At 44.0% G+C, this 20,372-nt stretch overlaps 1 protein-coding gene across 4 annotated transcripts in view; it reads left to right on the top strand.

Annotated features, from left to right (window-relative positions):
* The first annotated feature begins 1,116 nt into the window (after window positions 1–1,116).
* Window positions 1,117–20,372, top strand: part of YWHAZ (tyrosine 3-monooxygenase/tryptophan 5-monooxygenase activation protein zeta) — a 32,533-nt gene continuing 13,277 nt past the window's right edge. The window contains exons 1-2 of one of the 4 annotated variants that reach the window (XM_050941254.1): window positions 1,117–1,206; window positions 5,649–5,952. In XM_050941254.1, the coding sequence (XP_050797211.1) occupies window positions 5,659–5,952 (294 nt within the window). In that variant the 5' untranslated portion in view covers window positions 1,117–1,206; window positions 5,649–5,658. Of the gene's footprint in view, window positions 1,268–1,986; window positions 2,085–2,169; window positions 2,891–5,648; window positions 5,953–20,372 lie in introns of those variants that run through there. The other 3 variants (XM_050941256.1, XM_050941257.1, XM_050941255.1) reach the window with 3 other exon arrangements.

Genomic DNA, 20,372 nt, shown 5'->3' with positions numbered 1-20,372 from the left:
GTTACGACATGTCAGGCACTGGGTCGCTCTGGTCAGCACCGCCAGTCCCGTCTGCAATGCTTCCCAGCTAAGGCAGGCTAGTGCCTACCTGTTCCAATACAGCGTTGCACCCTAGAAGTGGCCAGCAGCAGGTCTGGCTTCTAGGCAGAAGAGCCACAGGGCTCCATAGTGCCTGCCTCTGCACCCTGGCTGTGCCTCTGACCAGGAGCTGCGGGAGGTAAGCTTGTGCCCCAACCCGCTGCCCCAGCCTTGAGCTGCCCCTGAACCTAGAACACCTTTGTGCACCCTAAAACCCTCATCTTTGGCCCCAGCCCAGAGCCTGCACCCCCAACCCAGAGCCCTGCCCCCTCCCACATCCCAACTCCCTGTCCAAGTCCTGAGCCCCCAAAACCCAGAATCCCTTCCTATACCACAAACCTCCCATCCCCCCCACACCCTGAACCTCTCATTCACAGCGCCACCCTGAAACCCTCAACCCTACACCCCAAAACTCTGCCCCAGCCCTGAGCCCCTCCCACACCCCAAACCCCTCATCCCCAGCTCCGCTGGGTCACGGGCATCAACAATTTTCTTCAACTGGGTCCCCAGGAAATAAGTTTGAACCCCGTTGCTCTAAAGAGCTGCTGCTGCAGGGTTACTCAGAGGGCTTTGAAACGTGGTGTGCCAAACGGGAGCCGGGGCTGCAGCCAGGCAGCCCCATTTGGGGCTATTTGAACTGAGATGCGCCACCCTAGCGAGCCAGGGTACAGGATCGGGGCAGTTTCCCCACACCCCAGCGAGAGCACCTCGAACAGGTCAGCAGGAGGGAGCCCCTCTCCGACGGGAGGCGCCATTGTGGCAGGTCTGTGTGGGGGAAGGGAGAGTCGGTGCGCGGCCTCTCCCAGCGCTGCTGCCAGGGGAGCGGCGCGGACCCCGCAGGCGCTTGCTCACTCACACGCTGCAGTCGGAGGCAAAGCCGCGCGCCCGCGGCAGGGGCTGTGGCTGGGCTGGGCGTGTCCCCCGCGGTGCTGCGCGCGCCGACGCCAGCGGCGGTTGGGGTGGAGGAGAAGGCGCGGGCGCAGGCGCTCGCTCCCTCGCGGTTACCATGGCCCCGTTTGACGTCACGGGCAGTGTGGTGCCCGTGCGTTGCGGCGCTGTGATTGGCGGAGACCCCGTGTGCGGCGCCGGGAGAGAGGCTGAAGCGGAGAGAGCAGCAGGGCTAGAGAGGTACAGTCCGCGCCGGCTACCCGCCCAGAGACACTCGCGCCGCCGCTTCCTCCTTACACAGGTAACTGGGCCCACGGCATAGTCAGCCCTGCGGGGTGCCCCCCCAAGGGGGAAGGAGCTGGCGGGGTGGCGGCCTCCCCCCTCCCCGGTTCTTCTGCAGGCAGCAGGGCGGCTCCCCGCCGCGGGCGAGGCGCGGGGGAGCTGGTCCCCAGGTAACTATTCCGCTGCTGCGGACGTGGCCTCCGCTGCACAGGTGAGGCCGGATCCGCCCCTCCCTGCCCCCCCACCCCTGCTAGGTTGCTGCCTTGGAGAGGGGGAAGATGGAGTCGCTGGGGGAGGCGGGGGCAGCAGCGTGTGACCCGGGATAGGGGGTCAGCGGGGCTGCTCCTCTGGCCGGTGGCTCGTCCCCGCCGTGTCGGGGCGGGGAGGCAGCGGGGCCAGGGCCGGTGCGACCCTCCCCACCTGGGCGCGCGGGGCCCTGCCGGCACGGGGGCCGCCTGCCTGGGGCAGGGCGCGTAGCGTGGGACGCAGGCGACTCGCTGGTTGGGTGTGGTCTCCCGCCGGCAGCGCTGCGTCCGCCTGGCCGAGCTGGGTTCCTGGAGCGCCTTGCTGCGGTGGCCCCGCCCCGGATCCCGGCGCGGAGGGAGCCAGGGTGTCGCTGGGGACCCCGGCCACGGGGCGTGTAATGGGCGCTGTGCCCGGGCTCCCGAGTGGCCACGGCAGCTCCTGTAGGGCGGTGATTGCGCTGGCGCCGCGGGGCGGGGTCAGCGCCCTCTCTCTAGCCCGTGTGGCGGTGGCGCCGGGCTGCGGCTTTCCCCTCTGTCGCGCTGTGTCGGGGCGGGGGCGCGGCCGCCTCCTCCCCCCGGCGCTGGACTGAGGTGAGCGGGGTTAGCGCGCATAGTGGGTTGGGCTCTGGCACGGATCCGCCATGACAAAGAGCCTAGCGGAGACGCTGCCTGTCTCAGAGGCGGGCGGATGCGGCGGCGGCCGCAGCGCGGGAGGGGCGGCGGGAGGACTCTGGCCCGGTTGTCCCTCCTCGCCCACGCCGTGTCGATTTCATGTTGTAGTCGCCCCACTCCCCAGCGCCCCGCGCTCGGTGTAGCGTGCTGGCTGCAAGCGCGCACCGCGGCCCTGCGCTGCGGAGAGCTCCAGCAGCACCATTTTATGCTGTCAAGACGCGATCTAGTGTACAGAGGAATTGACTGGCATTTTCCGACTATCGCTGTGCTTCGAAAGTAGCTTCTCTTCTGTTAAAGCGCAGCAGTGCTGTCGAGGATCCTGCCGTGCCAGTCTGCTGGCGTTGGCTAGTCAGTAACCGCAGTTTGATCAACTGGCTTTCAGATAATGTTTTAGCCACTACTGCCCTGTCTTATCTATGCCGGATGGTAACATCGCTGTAGCTGCAACCATTCTGTAAAATGGCTTCTTAACAGTGTTTGCAGTGTGGTCAAGGCCTTAATCCACCCTAGCAAATATTACAGAGAAATGGAGCAACTGTGTTCTGCCAGGGTTGGTTCAAACAGCTACTGAAACGTCCTTCACCCTTGAGATGACCTGAGCTCTGACTTCCGCAGCGGCGAAATCTAACTTTTTTTCCGTGGACTCTATTCCCTGTAGTCTTATGTGAAATATACTTATATAAGCCAAACCAAAACTGTTGGCAAGCAATGGGATGGCAATTGGAGTAAGTTATATAAAAACACAATATGCTTGGCTAAAATGAGTTTTCACTTTTTAGCTTCATCAGTTAAGATACCAAGGAATCATAGCTAGTGCATATTGCAGGGTTTGAAATAATTACCAGATATTTCAGGAGTCTTTGGTTCATAATGACTGTGGGGGTGGTGGACTCTGACAATCCTGACATGCAGAAGGGTATATTTTAATCAAGTTAGATCAGTATATTGAAAGGGCTTGTTAAGATGCAGACCAAAATGGCTACAATGCACCCAGCTAACACTTGCATCTCAATGAGGGTTTTCACTCAAATTGGGCAATGTGCCTGCCCATCAAGCCATAACTAGTGAGGTGGAAGAGCAATGCGCAGATGAGAAGCTCAGCCCCTCCCCTTCTAGGAGGGCTGCAAGTGTATGTGGGTGTATGATTAGGGCCTAAGCCAGGGATTGGCAACCTTTCAGAAGTGCTGTGCCGTGTCTTCATTTATTCACTCTTAATTTAAGGTTTCTCATTTTAACATTTTTAGAAGGTCTCTCTCTATAAGCTATTGTTATATGTAAAGTAAACAAGTTTTTTAAAATGTTTGAGAAGCTTCATTTAAAATTAAATTAAAATGCAGATCTTATCAGTTTAGTGCAGTGGTTCTTAACCTGGGATGCATGTACGACCTGGGGCAAGGCCGGTGCAAGGATATTTTGTGCCCTAGACAAAACTTCCACCTTGCGCCGCCCCCCGCCTCCCCCCCGCCCCTGCACATTGGTTCCTTGAGGGGCAAATCCCAAAGAGCCTTTATAGACTCTAGGGGCCAGCCTGCCCAGGGGCTGCTGCCCAGACCAGGTACTCGCCCCCCACCCCTGAATTCCCCTGGAGGGTGCACAGCCCCCCCACGAGCCCACCCAACCCCAGTGGCCCCCACCCCAACACTCACTGGCTTTGCTGGGCTTGGGCCGCTGCAGCAGCTCATCAGGGAGGCACCGCATAGCCAGAGTGTCATGCTTGCGGCAGCCGTGAGCCCTAGCCATGGAGGAGCCGGTGCAGTGCAGGGGGGCAGCAGCCCTGCAAAGGCGGTGGTGTCACTAGCAGGGAGCAGCTGTGCCTCCTGCCCAGGCTGCGGCCTGGTGCCCCCCAGGGGGCTCCTGCAGGCTGCAGTGGATGTATGTGGGTGTCAGCCCCCATGCCCCTCCCCTAGCTTCCGTCTCACTCTGCCCCCATCCATTCCCTCCCATTTCCCACCCTGACTGCCCTTGTCAGAACTCCTCCCCCGCTCCTTGTCCTCTGACTGCCCCCTCCTGGGACCCCTGCCCCAACTGCCTCCCAGAACCTCACCCCCTACTTAAGCCTCCCTGCTCTTTGTCCCCTGACTGGCCCCTCCTGAGACCCCCCACCCCACCCTAACTGCCCCCCTGGGATGCTACCCCCTACCTGACCTCTGACTGCCCCAACTCTTATCCACACCCCCACCACTAGACAGACCCCCAGGACTCCCACTCCCCATCCAGCCACTCCCCTCCCCCTGACAGGACCTCCAGAACTCCTGACCCATCCAATCCTCTCCCTGACTGCCCCCTGGGACTCCCCTTACCATGCCCATCAGATGCTGGCTCCATGTGGAGTGCTGAGGGGGTGGTGGGGGGGAGCTGCAGGAGGGATGGCGGTGGCTTAAACTTCCGGGAGTCGCAGAACCTGAACGTGATGAGGGGGAGTCAGGGGGTGCGCCTGCCCGAGCTGTGGCGTGATGGGGAGGAGGAGGGAGCTTCCTGCAGCAGATGCATGCAGGCGGTGGTCCCTGTGCCCCCCCCCCCCAGCTCTCCCCCTCACCACGCTCGGGCTCTGCAGCTCCCGGGAGTGTGAGCCACTGCCACCGCCCCTCCTGCAGCAGGCTCAGGGCCCTGCAGCCCAGCAGCTCACACTCTCGGAAGCTGCGGACTCCGAGTACAGTGAGGGAGAAGCCAGGGGGCACACCTGCCGCTGCTCTGGAGTTCTGGCTGCTGGGCCCGCTCAGCCTCCTGCTGGCTGAGTGAACGGAACCCCAGGTCAGCAGGACGCTGAGCGGGGCCGATGGCCAGGACCTCGGCCAGCAGCCGCGTGCCAGACAAAATCGGCTCGCGTGCCATAGGTTGCCAGCCCCTGGCCTAAGCTGTGATACCAACCTTTGGGTAGTAAGTATCTGAACGTTAAAAACTACTTCTGGCTGCTGCAGATTATTTTTCTTCATTCTAGAGCCTAAACTTCTTGAGGGAGTTGGGAGTTTTGTGCTACTAGAAGTTGTTTGGGGTTTTTTTTGTGTTTTAATTTCTTTCATTTATTTTTTGGGCCGGTCCTCCTCTGTACTGTTTAATGGTCAACCACTGACGCTACTTCCAGTTTGTTCTCTAATTATCAGTTTCGTTATTCTGATGAACTTAATGATGCTGATGCTGCTTGGAAATAGTCTGAAGAAAACTCTGAGCAGTGGCAAGAGGCACTTGAACTGTGTACATACTTGGGACAGCACAGAAATGGTGCACCTTCGAAGTTTTATGTGATCTCTGAAATAAAAGCTTAGAAGTGCTAATTAAATAAAGGTTTGAATTTGTAGAAACATCATGGCTTGAAGACTTTTAAGTCACTGGTTTTATAAATGTCCAAGCATTGAAAGCCTTAGTTGCATAACTGACAAGCTAGAATATTTATATATTTTTAAAAAGACTCATGTTCTACATATGAGGCTAATTTGCCCTTGATGAATATTGTTTGAATAATGCCTTCCTATTTTCCCTCTTCAGAAAAATCAGCATGGATAAAAATGAGCTGGTGCAAAAGGCCAAACTGGCTGAGCAGGCTGAGAGATATGATGACATGGCAGGCTGCATGAAGTCTGTGACTGAGCAAGGAGCTGAGTTGTCCAATGAGGAGAGGAATCTTCTCTCTGTTGCTTACAAAAATGTCGTAGGAGCCCGTAGGTCATCTTGGAGAGTCGTCTCAAGTATTGAACAAAAGACGGAAGGTGCTGAGAAAAAACAGCAGATGGCCCGAGAATACAGAGAGAAAATTGAGACAGAGCTAAGAGACATCTGCAATGATGTGCTGGTGAGAGATAAATACAGTTTTATTAATCCGTGTTTGCTTAATATTGCAGGGTAAATAGTTTTGGCCCTGTTAAACAACTGTTTTTCACTCCCTTGCTAAAAACTGAGGCATTATGTGCAAAGCATCCAAAATCTCCCTGTACCACCACTTCTGAAAAACAAAATTAGATAACTGAGTGACTTCTCTTCCTTAAATACGTAATTCCAAAACTTGTATTAAAGTCTTTGTTGGCATCAACTCTAACGTTTTTGCAAACTTGTTGAAACTCTTTATTGTACATAGACTTTATATTCCATTGATCTCTTGATTATACACGTTTGTATATAAGCAAAAATATTGGCACAGTACTTACCTATGAATGAACTAATTAAGAGGCTTTGAACCTGGTTTCTTTCAAAGAAATATTTTTTTCACATAATCCAGATTACTTTTGTATCTGGAATCTTCAGTATATTGTACTGTTTGTATGAGGTTGTAATTCTCACTATGGAAATTGTGCCCCTCCCTGGGTAAGATGATGTAATGTTAGTTATGACTCAGCCATGCAGAAAACTGTCTGCACAAGGAGGCAGTAGCAAAGCTACTGATGCCCTCTTCAAGTTACAGCTTTTAGTGATTAAAAAGCTAGAACAAAGAAGATAGTCTCTAGAATTAGGCTACTTTTAAGGCTTGCAGTTTAGAATAAGACTTGTTAACATGAGGGCTGAATGTTCAAGTTTCTAATTATGATAATTCAGGTGCCAGAAACACTTTTGAAATATATAGTTACCTAAATTTTTCAAACTCTACAATAATACACACATACTAGTATACAATGAACTCATTGCTAGTGAGTCCTTTTGCATGTGTGCTGAAGTAGAAATCCTATTGCTGGTGGTAACAGCTACAGTAAATCAAGGACTTCACTGAAATTTTGTGATATAAGAATTCAAGTTAAATAAATACATATATGGAGATAAGTACATCTCCTAAAACTGGAAGGGATCCTGAAAGGTAACAGTCCAGCCCCCTGCCTTCACTAGCAGGACCAAGTACTGATTTTTGTCTCAGATCCCTAAGTGGCCCCCTCAAGGATTGAACTCTCAAACCTGGGTTTAGCAGGCTAATGCGCAAACCACTGAGCTATCCCTCTCCCCCAATGTTGTAAAATCAGCAGGATACATACAGGTGTTGATTAAAATGGTGCGCACACTTTAGCTGAACCCTTATTTTAGACTTTTATTAAGGTCACTGACACTTTAAATCTTGTCTGGTGGATAGTCACTAGATAAAATGTGATGTGATCATCCCTTAGAATGAAGTGAAATGTATGGAATACAACTTCTCCAAAGGTGTAGAAGAGAATATGGCAATTTCAGCATCATCCTGACTGTCTAGTTCTATTTAGGGTCTAACTTCCTTGGTGATTGGCACACTAGAAGTACCCATGCAGACAGGGCTGTAATATGTCTTAACATTAATATAAGGATAACTTTAAAATGCCTATGGAACTGCCTAGCTTAGACAGATGTAACACTATTAAAACAACTTTCTCAATGTGAAGTGTGCTTCAGTCTGATTAAGGACTAATACCCAGAGCTGCTAATTCCTAATTTTATTTCAGTAGGTCTCATATTGGTGGGAGAGAATAGGATTTTGAAAGGGATACTGCTTGAGCAAACTTAACACAAAACTCAGCCTTGTAAACTAGATTCATAAAACTTTAAGGCCAACAGCTTCATAAAATATTTCTTAATTCTGCTGAAAGATTTATTGCAGACAGCAGTGTTTGCAATCAAATGCTGAAATATTTTTTTTCTCAAGTATGAAAAACAAATTCTGAAACAAGGTTTTCATTGTTCCTGCTAAAAAATAAAGCAGGAAACTAAAATATTAAACTATTTCAACATGTTTTAATCTAAGGTATCTGTATGTGGAAAAATAAGCACACACACAAAAAAGCCTGTCCTTATGCTTCAGATTTTAGAAGACTTTTTAAATTGTTTGCTGTATTTGGTGATCAGAAATATAAATTATCTGTTTAGATCATTACTACTCAGCATACTTAACTGACTTCAGCCAGCTAAAATCTTACTCATCTGGGTGTGGCCAGTCCAGTTATTCTTAATCAAAACTAAACCTGTTTGGACTAAGCTACCACCCAGAAGAAACACTGCCCTGGGCAGTGACCTTTTTTAAGAAAATCACTCTTCTAAATGCTCGGTTTAAAAAAAAAAATGTTTGAATATTACTATATTATGTATCCAAGTGACTGGTTTTAAAAATGCTTTCGGTGGTGCAACCTAATTATCAAGGTTAAAAATTTTAGGTAAAGAACTAACACTTACAGCTAAACTCACTCTTCTTTCTTGACTGATAAGATGTCCCAGACAGACTCATTAATTAAACTAGTATATACCAAGAAGTTTCTGTACCAGATTCAATGACATGAGATGTGCAAACAGTAAAATCCAGCCCACGTTCGTTTTAGCTCATGTTACTAGGCGAGAGACTCACCTGCAACAGCATATTTCAGCAGCATACTCTACATAGGGATTTGCATGATGTTACTATCTGAGTGAAAATGAGAAGACTTACTGTAATTACAAATTTTTGTAGTTGGACTCTATACTAGCCTACAACTATTCACATAGCAAACTAAATATTTTCAGAGAGAAATGAGACTGACCAGAGAGCATAGTTATTGATTCTGCTTTTATATAGACAACTCGATCTTAAATGTGGATAACAAAGTTCCATTTATACAGTTCATGGCCCTTACAAAGTTCCGTGCAAAAACTACTCAGGCTCCCTATGTTTCCCTGACAAGCGCCATTTAAATTAATGAATTTGCTTTTTCGCACTCTACTTGGTCATTACATAAATGCATTTTTTAATCTGCTGCTGTCCCTCAGTATTTGCAGGGTCATTCAGGTAACACTGCAAGGTATAAAATATTGCACCACAATTCACTGTGGAAGTAATAATCAGTCTGGGGATTGCTCCTGCTTTGAGCAGGGGGTTGGACTAGATGACCTCCAGAGATCCCTTCCAACCCTGACATTCTATGATTATATGTTTTAATTGATGTCCTAATTGATAGATTAGGAAAGCCAGGGGAGGAAGCCCTTTAGGCTTATGTATTTGTGACATTACCAGAATGTGGCAGTTATTGGTTCTGCTGGAGCTTTATGATGCTATGTTTGTAATTTGCTGGGAACATATAAAAGTGGTAGATGAAAATAAATAGCATGAACACAGTCTATTTGTTGGGGCACTGCTTTGGGATTTAGGACGCCTGGGTTCTGTTCCCAGCTCTTCTGCTGACCTGCTGTGACCCTGGCATTACCAGAGTTCCATTTAAACTGGAATTATTCTGAAATGGAAGTGTGGTAAAATGGTCGTGGAATACTTTCTAAAGGATTTGGTGCTTCGTAGTATGTGTACAGGCATTGTCAAAACACTTAACAGGTGTAAGGCAACGCAGGGCTTCAGATAAGCACTGGGCTATGCCAATTGCTAGTGCTCACTTAAAACATGAGCAATAGCTGACAATTTACAATGGAAAGTAGTAATGGGGGACACATGTTTTGTAGATTCTATAGGCCTAGCACATTGCACACACTAGGGGCTCCTTGAATTCCTCCATTGCCCTCTTAAGATCCTTTTGTGCCACCTTCCCTGCTTTTCTGCTTCGGGGAGTCCCTGCAACTCTTCCATGCTTGGGTCTGTGCTCTCCATTCCCCCCTGCACCTCCCTCCCTGGGCTCTGTTTTCCCTTTCCCAATCCTTTACTGACTGCAGGTCACTGTTTCCATGCCCCCTACCTCTTTTCCTCTTCTGAGTCTTTGATTTCCCTCATCACCACTCCCACATCTCTTCCCTTGTATATCCCTCCTTTCGTCCACTCACTAGAGTTTTCTCCCACAAAACCTCCCTGTAAGACTTCGTCTGGCCTCTCACAGAAATATCTTCGTCGCACAGCAAGTTAAATTGCTGCCACTGATATGTGTAGGCAGTACCAGGAAACCTGGTTATTCTCTGAATTGGATGTCTGTGGTATTTCGGTTTACATCAAAATCAGTAGAGTTGTCTTTTGATGCCTAGAACACTCCCTGAAATTTTGGAATTGATCAATGCGATCTTCCAAAGTTACTGTTAGACAGAAAAATGCAGTTGAGTTTAGGGCCTTGTTTTGCTCAGCCAAAAAATCCAGGGACAGGTGGTCTGTCTTTGAATGAGGTAATGAGGCCTTCTTCCTCACTGTGTCTAATACAGTGCTTCTTACTAATTTCAGAGTTAAAGGTTTACAGTGGTACTTTTTCATGGAAGTGCATCTACTTACACTTGCTATAAGTACTCACTGCAACCTAAAGCTGGTTAGTAACAGAACTGAAGGAAGATGGCAGAATTGAATTATCCACCTGTATTTTTTTGGCATACAGTTCTCTGAAGTGCATATATAAAAAAACAAAATGTTATGTATTTGTGAAGGAGCATAAGTAGCTTCAGAACAGACCCAGGTGACTGCTTGTTCACCAAAAGTGCTGCAGCAGGGATGTTTGTTGCCTTAGTTCTGAGGATTGTCCATTCTGAAACAGTATTTCATATTCCATTGATAGATAGATATGTGTAAGTGGTTAATATGCTATCACCTATTCATATTTACCACATTCCATCTGTACTTAGTCATGAACAGATGATGCAGAAGTATGATTAGCATTAGCAAAAGTAACACACCCCCCACTTGGCTTTTCTAGGGAGTGAGTTGCCACTGAATGCTTTTGCAGAGGGACATACATGACTATATTTTCATTTTGTATGTTCTATCCCACTTTGTGTCCTACTTCCAGCCCATCATGCCTACTAATTTTTAGGGAACAGTGCCATAATTTTTCTGGCATGTTGACTGGTGGGCTGTAATGGTGTAATAACAGTGAAGCAGTTGGTTGAGTTCAGTGGATTTTTCAGCAGCTGCATAGCTTAACTCTTGTGATACAGTATAATTCACTATACTGTGAAAGACTTTAACAAACTTGTTGGAAAAGATATTCAGTACTTCCATGGAAGTACTATCACTGCATGTAATTCTATGGCCATTTAGCATCTTTTCTAAATGTAGACTTGATATTTAGTCTCCCTGTCAGTTCAGATTTTTTGTCTTGTATTCATAACTTTTTGGAGTACACTTCAGAAGTTTAGCTAAAACTTGTATCAGGAACTTGATTTGAATTTTCAGAGGTATCTAAAGAGTGTTATGTGCTCCAATTATTAAAATTCAGTGGGAGTTGAATGCCTAGTCCCCTTAGGCTCTCTTGAAAAATCTTAGTCATTAGCAGTCGCTTCTCGGTCACATGGCTACGATCAAGTGTAAGTAGTCTCTTGGCCTATCCAAGGCCATGATCAAGTGTCTTGATGTTTCTGGTCTTTTGGTCTCGAGATGAAAACCTAGTCTGTGTCTCTGGGACCTTGAGGTGAAAATATTATCTGAGTTATAGCTATTTTCCTGTTTTAGAACCATTAGTTTAGACTATTATATGCTAAATAATTTTAAAAATTCTAAATTCATGAATTAAATTGTTAATCTTTTGGATTTACAAGTGATGCATTGGAGGTAACCAGTATATTCCAGAGAGATTACTAGCTGTAGTTGTTCAATTTTTAGTTTTCCATTAAGACTCGAAATGAAGTCTCCCCTTGATTTAACTGTCTACAACCAGCCTTTCCATTAGGCTTCAGTGTACAGTTGTCAAAGTATTGAATAGGAGGCAGGTGCAAACTCATTGAGTCTTCTGACTTCACACTGTTGATCTTTGAGAATTACTTCCTGGTTGTAGCTGTACCTATCTGAACTCTTTTCCCTGTCACAAAGGTGTAGGAACTTGCTATGGGCTTAAATTTTATAGCGCTCTAACTTGCTGGCTCAGGGATGTGAAAAATCACCCCCATGAGCACAGCAAGTCTGAGCACTTTAAAGCACTAGTGTAGACAGGCTCCAAGCGCTGGGAGCTAATGCCCTCGTGGAGGTGGATTACCAGGAGCAGCGAGAGCACTCTCTCCTTGCGCTCATGCACGACCACACTCGCACTTCAAAGTGTGCTGCACTTTGAAGTTTCCAGTGTAGACATACCCTAAAATAACAGAATAGTTTCCCTTTAATTCTCTAACAAAAGGTTTCTAGTCAAACTTTTAATATGCTGCTAACAGCTCCAATATCACAAAGTGGAACTGAAACTCCATGTCAGTCATGGGTAGCTTTGAGTTTGAGATGGACTGCTAGCTACCCAGATCAATTTGGTGTAATATAAATCAGAAGGACTACATTTGATTCTGTCTATTAATTCTTCTGCAGATGTATGAAACTTTGGTTCACTAACAGGATAGCAAAGTGTCTGGATTCCCGCACAGTTAAGATGCGTGGCTCATTCTTAACAATAAAACTGTATGGACAAAGGAAAGGACAACTGTCAATATTGTGTGTTCTGGCCTTGGCCTAGTTAGATGTATTTGTTGCACCAGTCACCATAGTGGCTAAGTGCTAGCAGGAACATTAAAAAAGCCAGTACAAGTTTCATGGAACAGTCAGTATTTGGAAGTGAGAACACATCTTTCTGACAGCATTCGTTTTTCCCTCTTTAATTCCAGCCTGACTTTAACGTCTAGCTTGAATAGCAAGAACTACACTGTGCTTGGGACTATATGAAGGCATCCAAACAAATCTTTTCTTTAACTTTTGCAAGAACTTAAAAATGAACTTGCCAGTAACAAGTAGGAAACTGACAGCAGCAAAATCAAAATGACAAATATTTGGTCAGTTGCCTAATACTATGACTGTCTTTTTCCTTCTGACCCCCTGCCAAGAGAGGATGGGAAGCATGCTTCTGCTGTTGCTTGTAGTTTTCAGTGGATTGTTGATTAAATTATTGTAATAAAGTTGCCTTACTAATAATCCTTTATTCGTTTCTTCAGGCCACACTACCTCTAGTAACCAGTTTTGATTAATCTCAGATAAATTTCTATTTGAACAGCATATCTTAGGTGTGCCTCAGAACTAGATCCCTTTACTTGCCACACATGTTTATGTATCTGGCTTAGGCTGGACTAAACCATATTAATTCATGGTTTTTACCACTGGTGAAACTCCCCTCTATGAGCAAGTCCTGATAAAACTGGTGTTTGGCTAACTTATTATAATTGCTAGTCTGAAAAGGGTGGAAGTGTTTTACTCTACTAGCAAAGGACAGGGTAGCCTAAAACTCTTGACAGAACTCTTGTAATCAAGAGCATCTGAAGAGGCTTCTCCCTAGAAGCTTTCTGTAGCAAGGTAATGCTAAGTACATAGTATCCATGTGATCCTCAAACTAGGAGAAAACTGACATCTTAAAGATTCCTTTTTATTGGCAATAGTTTCAACTTTTGAAATAGCATTAAATGATTTTATTAATCAAGCTTCCACTGATTTGCATTTATCAGATTATACGAATTGTGTAAATTGTTTTCTCTCTCATGATGCAGAGGGAGAAAGACAAATGTATGGGAAGAAGCCAGAAAACTTGTATTTTGTAAGTGATGGCTTTCGTACTCCACAGACATAACTGACATTTAATAGTTGTGAGATGGAAAACAGTCATAAAACTACAAATCCAGTGTATATTGCAGAAGAAAATATCTAAGTTTATCATAAAATCTAATCAAGGTGAGACCCTAAAAAAGTAGATGTACAGTCCTAAAATGGGAGATCACTTGGACAGCTATAGTCCTGCATTGTTGGCATGCTCATAAGTTTAGATTTAATATAAAATTCCATTTGGAACACAGACTAGATCAAGATCTTTTCTCCTTGTGCTGTCTGTGCACAGAAAAATAACTCAACTTAGATTGTCTAACATATATTCTTTCCCTACTTCATTAATGGGGAGAAAAACCTCTTAAGCAGTGCATTTGAAACTTCACATCCATAATGCTGTAAAATATAACTTGCACTAAGGCTGCAGGGCAGTTAGTGGCACCCTTGCCTATTGTAGAATGCCTAGTTGCTATTGCTTTCAAAGGAGTCCAGATTTCAGGCAGATTGGATAATGTTGCACTTGATCTTTTGCATGGCCAGTTATTCATGTACACGGCCTACATAAGGGAAAGCGCTTATTAAAAAAGTACATTTTGCAACATAAATAACATTGGAAATTGGGGAAGCGTCTTACAGGTCTGAACTGTAATCTCTCAAAACTACGTAAGTAAATTTAAATGAGACCAAAATGTGCTACACCTTATAAAAAAAATTTGATGGACTGTCACTGATTTCCAGTTTAGAAGGGCAAATGGAGAGCCACTAATCACCCATCAACCGGCCACCCTTATTTTTTCTATCTGTTGTTTCTCTTGCTCTTTTTCCTGTCTCTTTTTATGTTCCTTTCTTACTCCAGTCCCTACTATTCTGACTTAAAGAAACACTACACTTCTTTGTAGTAGATATATCTTGCATATGGAATTAATATGATGACACGGGTCTACCATCAAGTGTGGTAGTTTTACTTGTATCTCTTTTTAGACTAAAAGCATTTTTGGGCAGGCACTCTTCCTGTTACAGTAACGCTTCTAACAGGGCCCTGATCCTGACTGGGGCTTAAGTGCTACTGCAGCTTAGATAATAGTGAAATAATCTTGGCAGTTTCTACAAAATATAGCCAGATTTAAGTACCAATGTTTGATGCTGTACAAGACACAGATCTGATTGCCTGCCTGCAGGAGTTTATAATACAGAATCAAATAAGACTCAGAAGGTGATAATAGAGCACTTGTTTATATAAAGGAAAAGTGTGGTAATGTCTGTAGGCCTTATTGAAATGGGTTTTCAGGAGGGCTTTAATTGAAGATGAGATCACAGTGCCCTGGGATGTGGAGGTCCATTTCAGAAATAGGTTGCATAAAAGACAAGTCTGGTAAGACTTAATCAGTAAAATGCAGTAAATTATCCTCCGATACTTTTAATCCCTTTCATTCTCTAGCAACATGAATTTTGAATATAACATTGTAAAATAAGTAAGTTTGGTATTAATGTTAAAAAATTGCATTGATCTTGCTGTAAACTAACATGACACTGATGTGAGTTCTTAAACTAGCTTTTTTTTATTTTCAGTCCAACACATTTACAGATGCAGGCCTTCAAATTTTTGGTCCTAAAGTTTGATGTCTTTCCAACATAAGGTCTGAGTTTTATTTTAGTACTTCTAGGAAACCTTTCATAAGTAAGGATAAGTTCTTTCAGGGTGGATTTAATTTAAATCACTAGTCAGGAAGACTCGATTTAATCATGGATTTCTGCATAAAAGTGCATTCTTGTTGGTTGTTATAACCTTAATACATATTCTTCACAACTTGGAGATAGATGTAGGTGTCATTTTTAGAAGGCACACCCTATGCATTTAAGTGATTTATTTTGAAAACTTTTCAAATTAGTTTTATAGCTATATCAGAAAATGAATGATTGTTTGGTTATTTAATTTACCAAAGAGAATTGAAGCAGATATTTATGAAGTCATTGGGAAGTAAACAATCTCCAGTTCAACAGGTTAATCATTAATATTTGGAGGATTTTCTTGCCATGCTGTATTAGGAGGAGAACCTCACCAGACAGACATTTACGTTGTTTTATTTAACTAAAACAACGTGTTATATTCTGGATTTTTTTCTTCAATAGCAAACGTACTATTTTAACAAAACAAGCATTTGAATTTAGTTAAACATTCAAGTTTTTTTTTTAAATCAGGTTTGTTTTTGTTAAAATTGTTTTTAATTAAAATAGTTAACAAAATATTTTAAAAAAAAAATCTACTGTGTCAGCCAGGTCAACATGAGAAACTTAATACTGGCTTCTGCAGGTAACTCAGTCGTCTTCACCTTCATTTTCCTGTTTGTTCATAATCTGGGGGGGGGTGGGAGGGAAAAGCTTTCCTGCTTTTTCAGGTCCCAAGCAATTTCTCAATTTTTGAATGAATTAGTCCAAAGGAAGAAAATATTCTTTCTTATACTGGCGGAAGAAGCTACTGTTAAAAGTGACAGAGTCCTGTGGCACCTTGTAGACCAACAGACATATTGAAGCATGAGCTTTCGTGGGTGAATACCCACTTCTTCGGATTCATGACGAAGTGGGTATTCACCCATGAAAGCTCATGCTCTAATACGTCTGTTAGTCTATAAGGTGCCACTGGACTCTTTTCTGCTTTTACAGATCCAGACTAACAGGGCTACCCCTCTGATACTTTGTTAAAAGTGAGATGATCACTTCAACAGTCTCTGAATCCAAGTGCTTAAGCTTTCTTTAAAACATCAGCAGCAACCATATTTCTTGAGTAGTTCACTCTTAGCTCTGAAGTTTATTATAGCTGGCATTATGGAGGGATGATTGCTGGATGTCCATGTCATAGTCAACTCCTCTTCTTCAGCAGTTAAGGTTTGACCGAGTATTGAGAATATTTGCAAGAAAATGAGCTGGAGATAGTGCTTGTTCCATTTGTTTATTAATGCCTGTAATTTAACTCTGTCATTGCATATTTCTCTCACTCAGTTCCTTCCAAATTTCAACAGCATCAGCAATAAAACGGCTATTTCCCTGCATTTTGTTCAAGGCTACAGAAATAGGCTTCAGGGTACTCAGCATGTGTTCAACATTTCTCTTAGGCCCAGTTTGGAGAACTTTGGCTGTGACGGTGCCATCTATTTTTTTCATGATTTTGTTCACAGACTTGGCCAGTGCTTGATATAGTGCTCAAAACAGTCCACTACTGAGTTTCATCACGTGTCTTGTGGGAGAGTTAGCTTGGTTCCTCCCACTTTTTTCAGAGCAGCTGCTGCAAAATGGTTGTCACAGAAGTATTTTGCAATTTCAACATGAGCCTTTATTTGTGGAACACTGAAGCCTTTGGCTAGGAGATGCATCAATGAGCACTGCAACTGTATGTTGTTAGCTTGGGACTCACTTCACTCTCTTCTAAATTTCTTCTCATCTTGGATACATTTGCAGCATTGTCTGTGACCAAGCTGTGTACTAGACATTTGCATTTTTTTTTCCACAGTTTTGTTATAGCTTTTACTGCTGTTACTTGTAAATATTCTGCTGTGTGTGTATTTCCTGATGTATCAATTGTTCCCTTCTTCCGTTTTCACACAAGCATGTACAACAGGATCATTGTGGACATTGCTCCACCCATCAAGACTCAGGTTAACAGTTTCGCCTTCCAGATCTTTTGCACACTGCTCAATTTCTCTTTCATACGCTTTATCAAGCAGTTTGCCTGCAATATCTGCTCTGTTGGGTGGACTGTATCCTGGTCTTAATGACTGAACCATGTTGATGAAGTGTGGGTTTTCAATCATACGAAAAGGCGAGTTTGTTGCATAAACAAACCAGGCATTTTTTTCATCAATTACCTCTTTTTGTAATCTGCTGGTTCTTATCTATGGTTGTTTCTAGATGATGGAGATTTTTTTTTTCTTTTTGCTACAGGTGATATATTGTGGCTATCTGACATACATGATGTGACTGAGAAACTATCATTGGCAGATAACTCTGAAACTATAGAAAATGATGATGTGGGAGGTGGATAGTCTTCAGAATCCTGTATGTTGAGGATGGATTCTCCTAAACAAAATAAGTCAATGCAGCTATTTAATTATTATTACCATACTGCTCATTTAGTATTACTCATTGCATTCACTGACACTCAGTATTACTTTAAAGGTGAAATTGTAAAAGGAAGATTGGTCCTTTTTCAGCTATTTATTTTTGTCACAACTGCATCTAAAATGATAGTACCATAGAGTAACAACTATATTTTTTTTGCTCAAACATGAGAATTCAAGAATAGTCTAGAAGGAAGACAGGCAGTCCTTAAGACACAAGAATGAAATAAAAAAGTTTTTACCAACTTGAAGATGGTGCATGTTCAGACATGTTACTTTCATCATTATCAACGCAGCTTCCTCCTGAGAAGGAACATTTTTCATGATACCGTTTCATTCGGGCAACTGGACCTTGCATTTCTTTGTTGCACTGTTTGCATTTTGCACACGTCTGTATTATCCACAGATAGTGGAACTTCATTCAAATATTCCTAAACTGGGTCTCTCTTATGGCCTGCTGCCACTATAGGTTTTCCCTTCTAGTGAGAGAATGGTATGGTAGATCTCAAATAAATGAAGGCTACACTCAGAAAGACCTCAAGACTTCTGGAATATGCTGCTCAAACAGTTTCACTTTGTTTCCACTGCCTGTCCCTCCCTTCCCATATTTATCTCCAGACTTCCTCTCCTTGTCCAGATCTATTCCACCCCCAACAATCTTCTATTCATTGAACTTTTTGAAATGTTGCACTTTTAGACAGAAATAAGGGATTGACTCTGAGAACACAAATTTGCAGGGGGACAGAAGGGTTGAGGTCTGTTATTTCTCACCTCTGTATACTATTAATTTATTTTAGAACATTTTTTCAGTTAACAAGCACGTTATCTCTGGAGACACAAATCCACAGTTTGAGAACTGCAAAACTAAGCATCTCTGATGGTATCTTCTAGACTGAGCACTGAGTCCCATTGGGTAGTATGACAGACCCAGATCAGTGAAATACAGGAGTCTGGTAGAGGGCAAATATACTGGTCACTGGATGAGTAGTTTTCTGTTCCCTGAGTGACCAGAGCAGGGGCTGCACTAGAGTAATCAGGAACCTGCTAGAACCAATTAAGGCAGACAGGCTGATGAGATCACCTGCAGCCAATCAAGGCAGGCTAATCAGGGCACCTGGGTTTTAAAAGGAGCTCACTCCAGTCAGGTGAGGAGGAGTCAGAGGAGAGGAAGTGCGTGTGAGGAGCTGGGAGCAAGAGGCACAAGGAGCTGAGAGTGAGAGGGTGTGCTGCTGGAGAACTAAGGAGTACAAGCATTATCAGACACCAGGAGGAAGGTCTTGTGGTGAGGACAAAGAATGTGTTTGGAGGAGGCCATGGGGAAGTAGCCTGGGGAGTTGTAGCTGTCATGCAGCTGTTACAAGAGGAACTATAGACAGCTGCAATCCACAGGGCCCTGGGCTGGAACCCGGAGTAGAGGGCAGGCCCTGGTTCCCCCCAAATGTCCCAACTCCTGATCAGACACAGCAGAAGTTGATCCAGACTGTGGGAAGGATCACTGAGGTGAGCAAATCTGCCAATAAGCGCAGGACCCACCAAGGTAGAGGAGGAACTTTGTCACAGTAGATCATAAATTATTTAGGTTAATCTTTCTGAGAAGCCCCTGGAACACCAGAGATTGGGTCCCCAGTCTATGAACTATGGAACTCATTCACAAAACTTTTCTTAAACATTACATGAATATATTGTCTCATGCTATAGAATTAGAATTTATAATCCCTATTCCATGATGAGATATCTTTGAGCTATAATGTATCTTAATTAAAACTATCTTTTAGATCGGATTTTTTTGATAAAATGCTGTGAGGAAAAAACCTATTTAAATTTAAAAAAAAAATCCATTTTTTTAAATCATTGATTTTTATTCTTCCTGAGTTCTTATGTATTCTTTCTCTTAAATTAGTTATATTGCTGTTAATGAGCAGCTGATATCTTTGGGACAAGTGAACCCACTCCTAATGACTTGCCCTTGTTTGTCAGAAGGGAAATACTTTTAAATAGAACTCTGTGTTGCAGTAACCTTTCTCAGGTACGATATTAATTATTCAGAATCCCCAGGTGGCAACATTCACTTTTACTGAAAGCTTCATCAACAATTTCATCAGTGTACACACTTGGAACTAGAAGCAGCTGGCCTAAGTAGGACATTGGTTTAACATCTTCTGTTGAATTAAGTAACCTGTTCCTACCAGATTAGTTTCACCAAAAGATGTGAATGAACACACTTTTCTAGAAAGGTAGTTCAGGCACCAGATGCCAGCAAAGAACTATTTTAATCTCCATGGATTGCATTCCAGTCTTCAGTTGAAGTCTAGACCACAACTTCATAACTCCAGTATGTACACTGCCTTCATGAAGGAAAAGCATTTATGTTGCAAAATGTAAGTTTTTTATTTAGTTATTTAAGAAGAACAGTAAGCATCTATGGAATAAACTTCATGTTGCTGGACCACAGAAGCAAATGCGTTAAATGACTGTAGTCCCTCGGGAAAGAACATATCTGCTACGTTTGTAGACCACCATGTAAACTTACAATATGTAGATGTTTTAGTAGTGCAAATTGAATGTGCATATTTGCCTTGATCTTCTAACTAGCTGGTGGTTTCTCAGCGGCTGGAATAGTGGAAAAATAAATCTCTTGCTTTGGTCACTTCTCAGAGTGGAACAATAAATATCTTTAAGATCACTAGTTCCAATCTAGCCTAAGCTAATAGGCAAAAAAGATGCAGTGACAGCATGCCACTGCAGATTACTGGACATTACTCC

The sequence above is a fragment of the Gopherus flavomarginatus genome, chromosome 2 (genome assembly GCF_025201925.1).
Source record: "Gopherus flavomarginatus isolate rGopFla2 chromosome 2, rGopFla2.mat.asm, whole genome shotgun sequence".
Classification (NCBI taxonomy): domain Eukaryota; kingdom Metazoa; phylum Chordata; order Testudines; family Testudinidae; genus Gopherus; species Gopherus flavomarginatus.
This window is presented reverse-complemented; position numbering and strand designations above follow the sequence as displayed.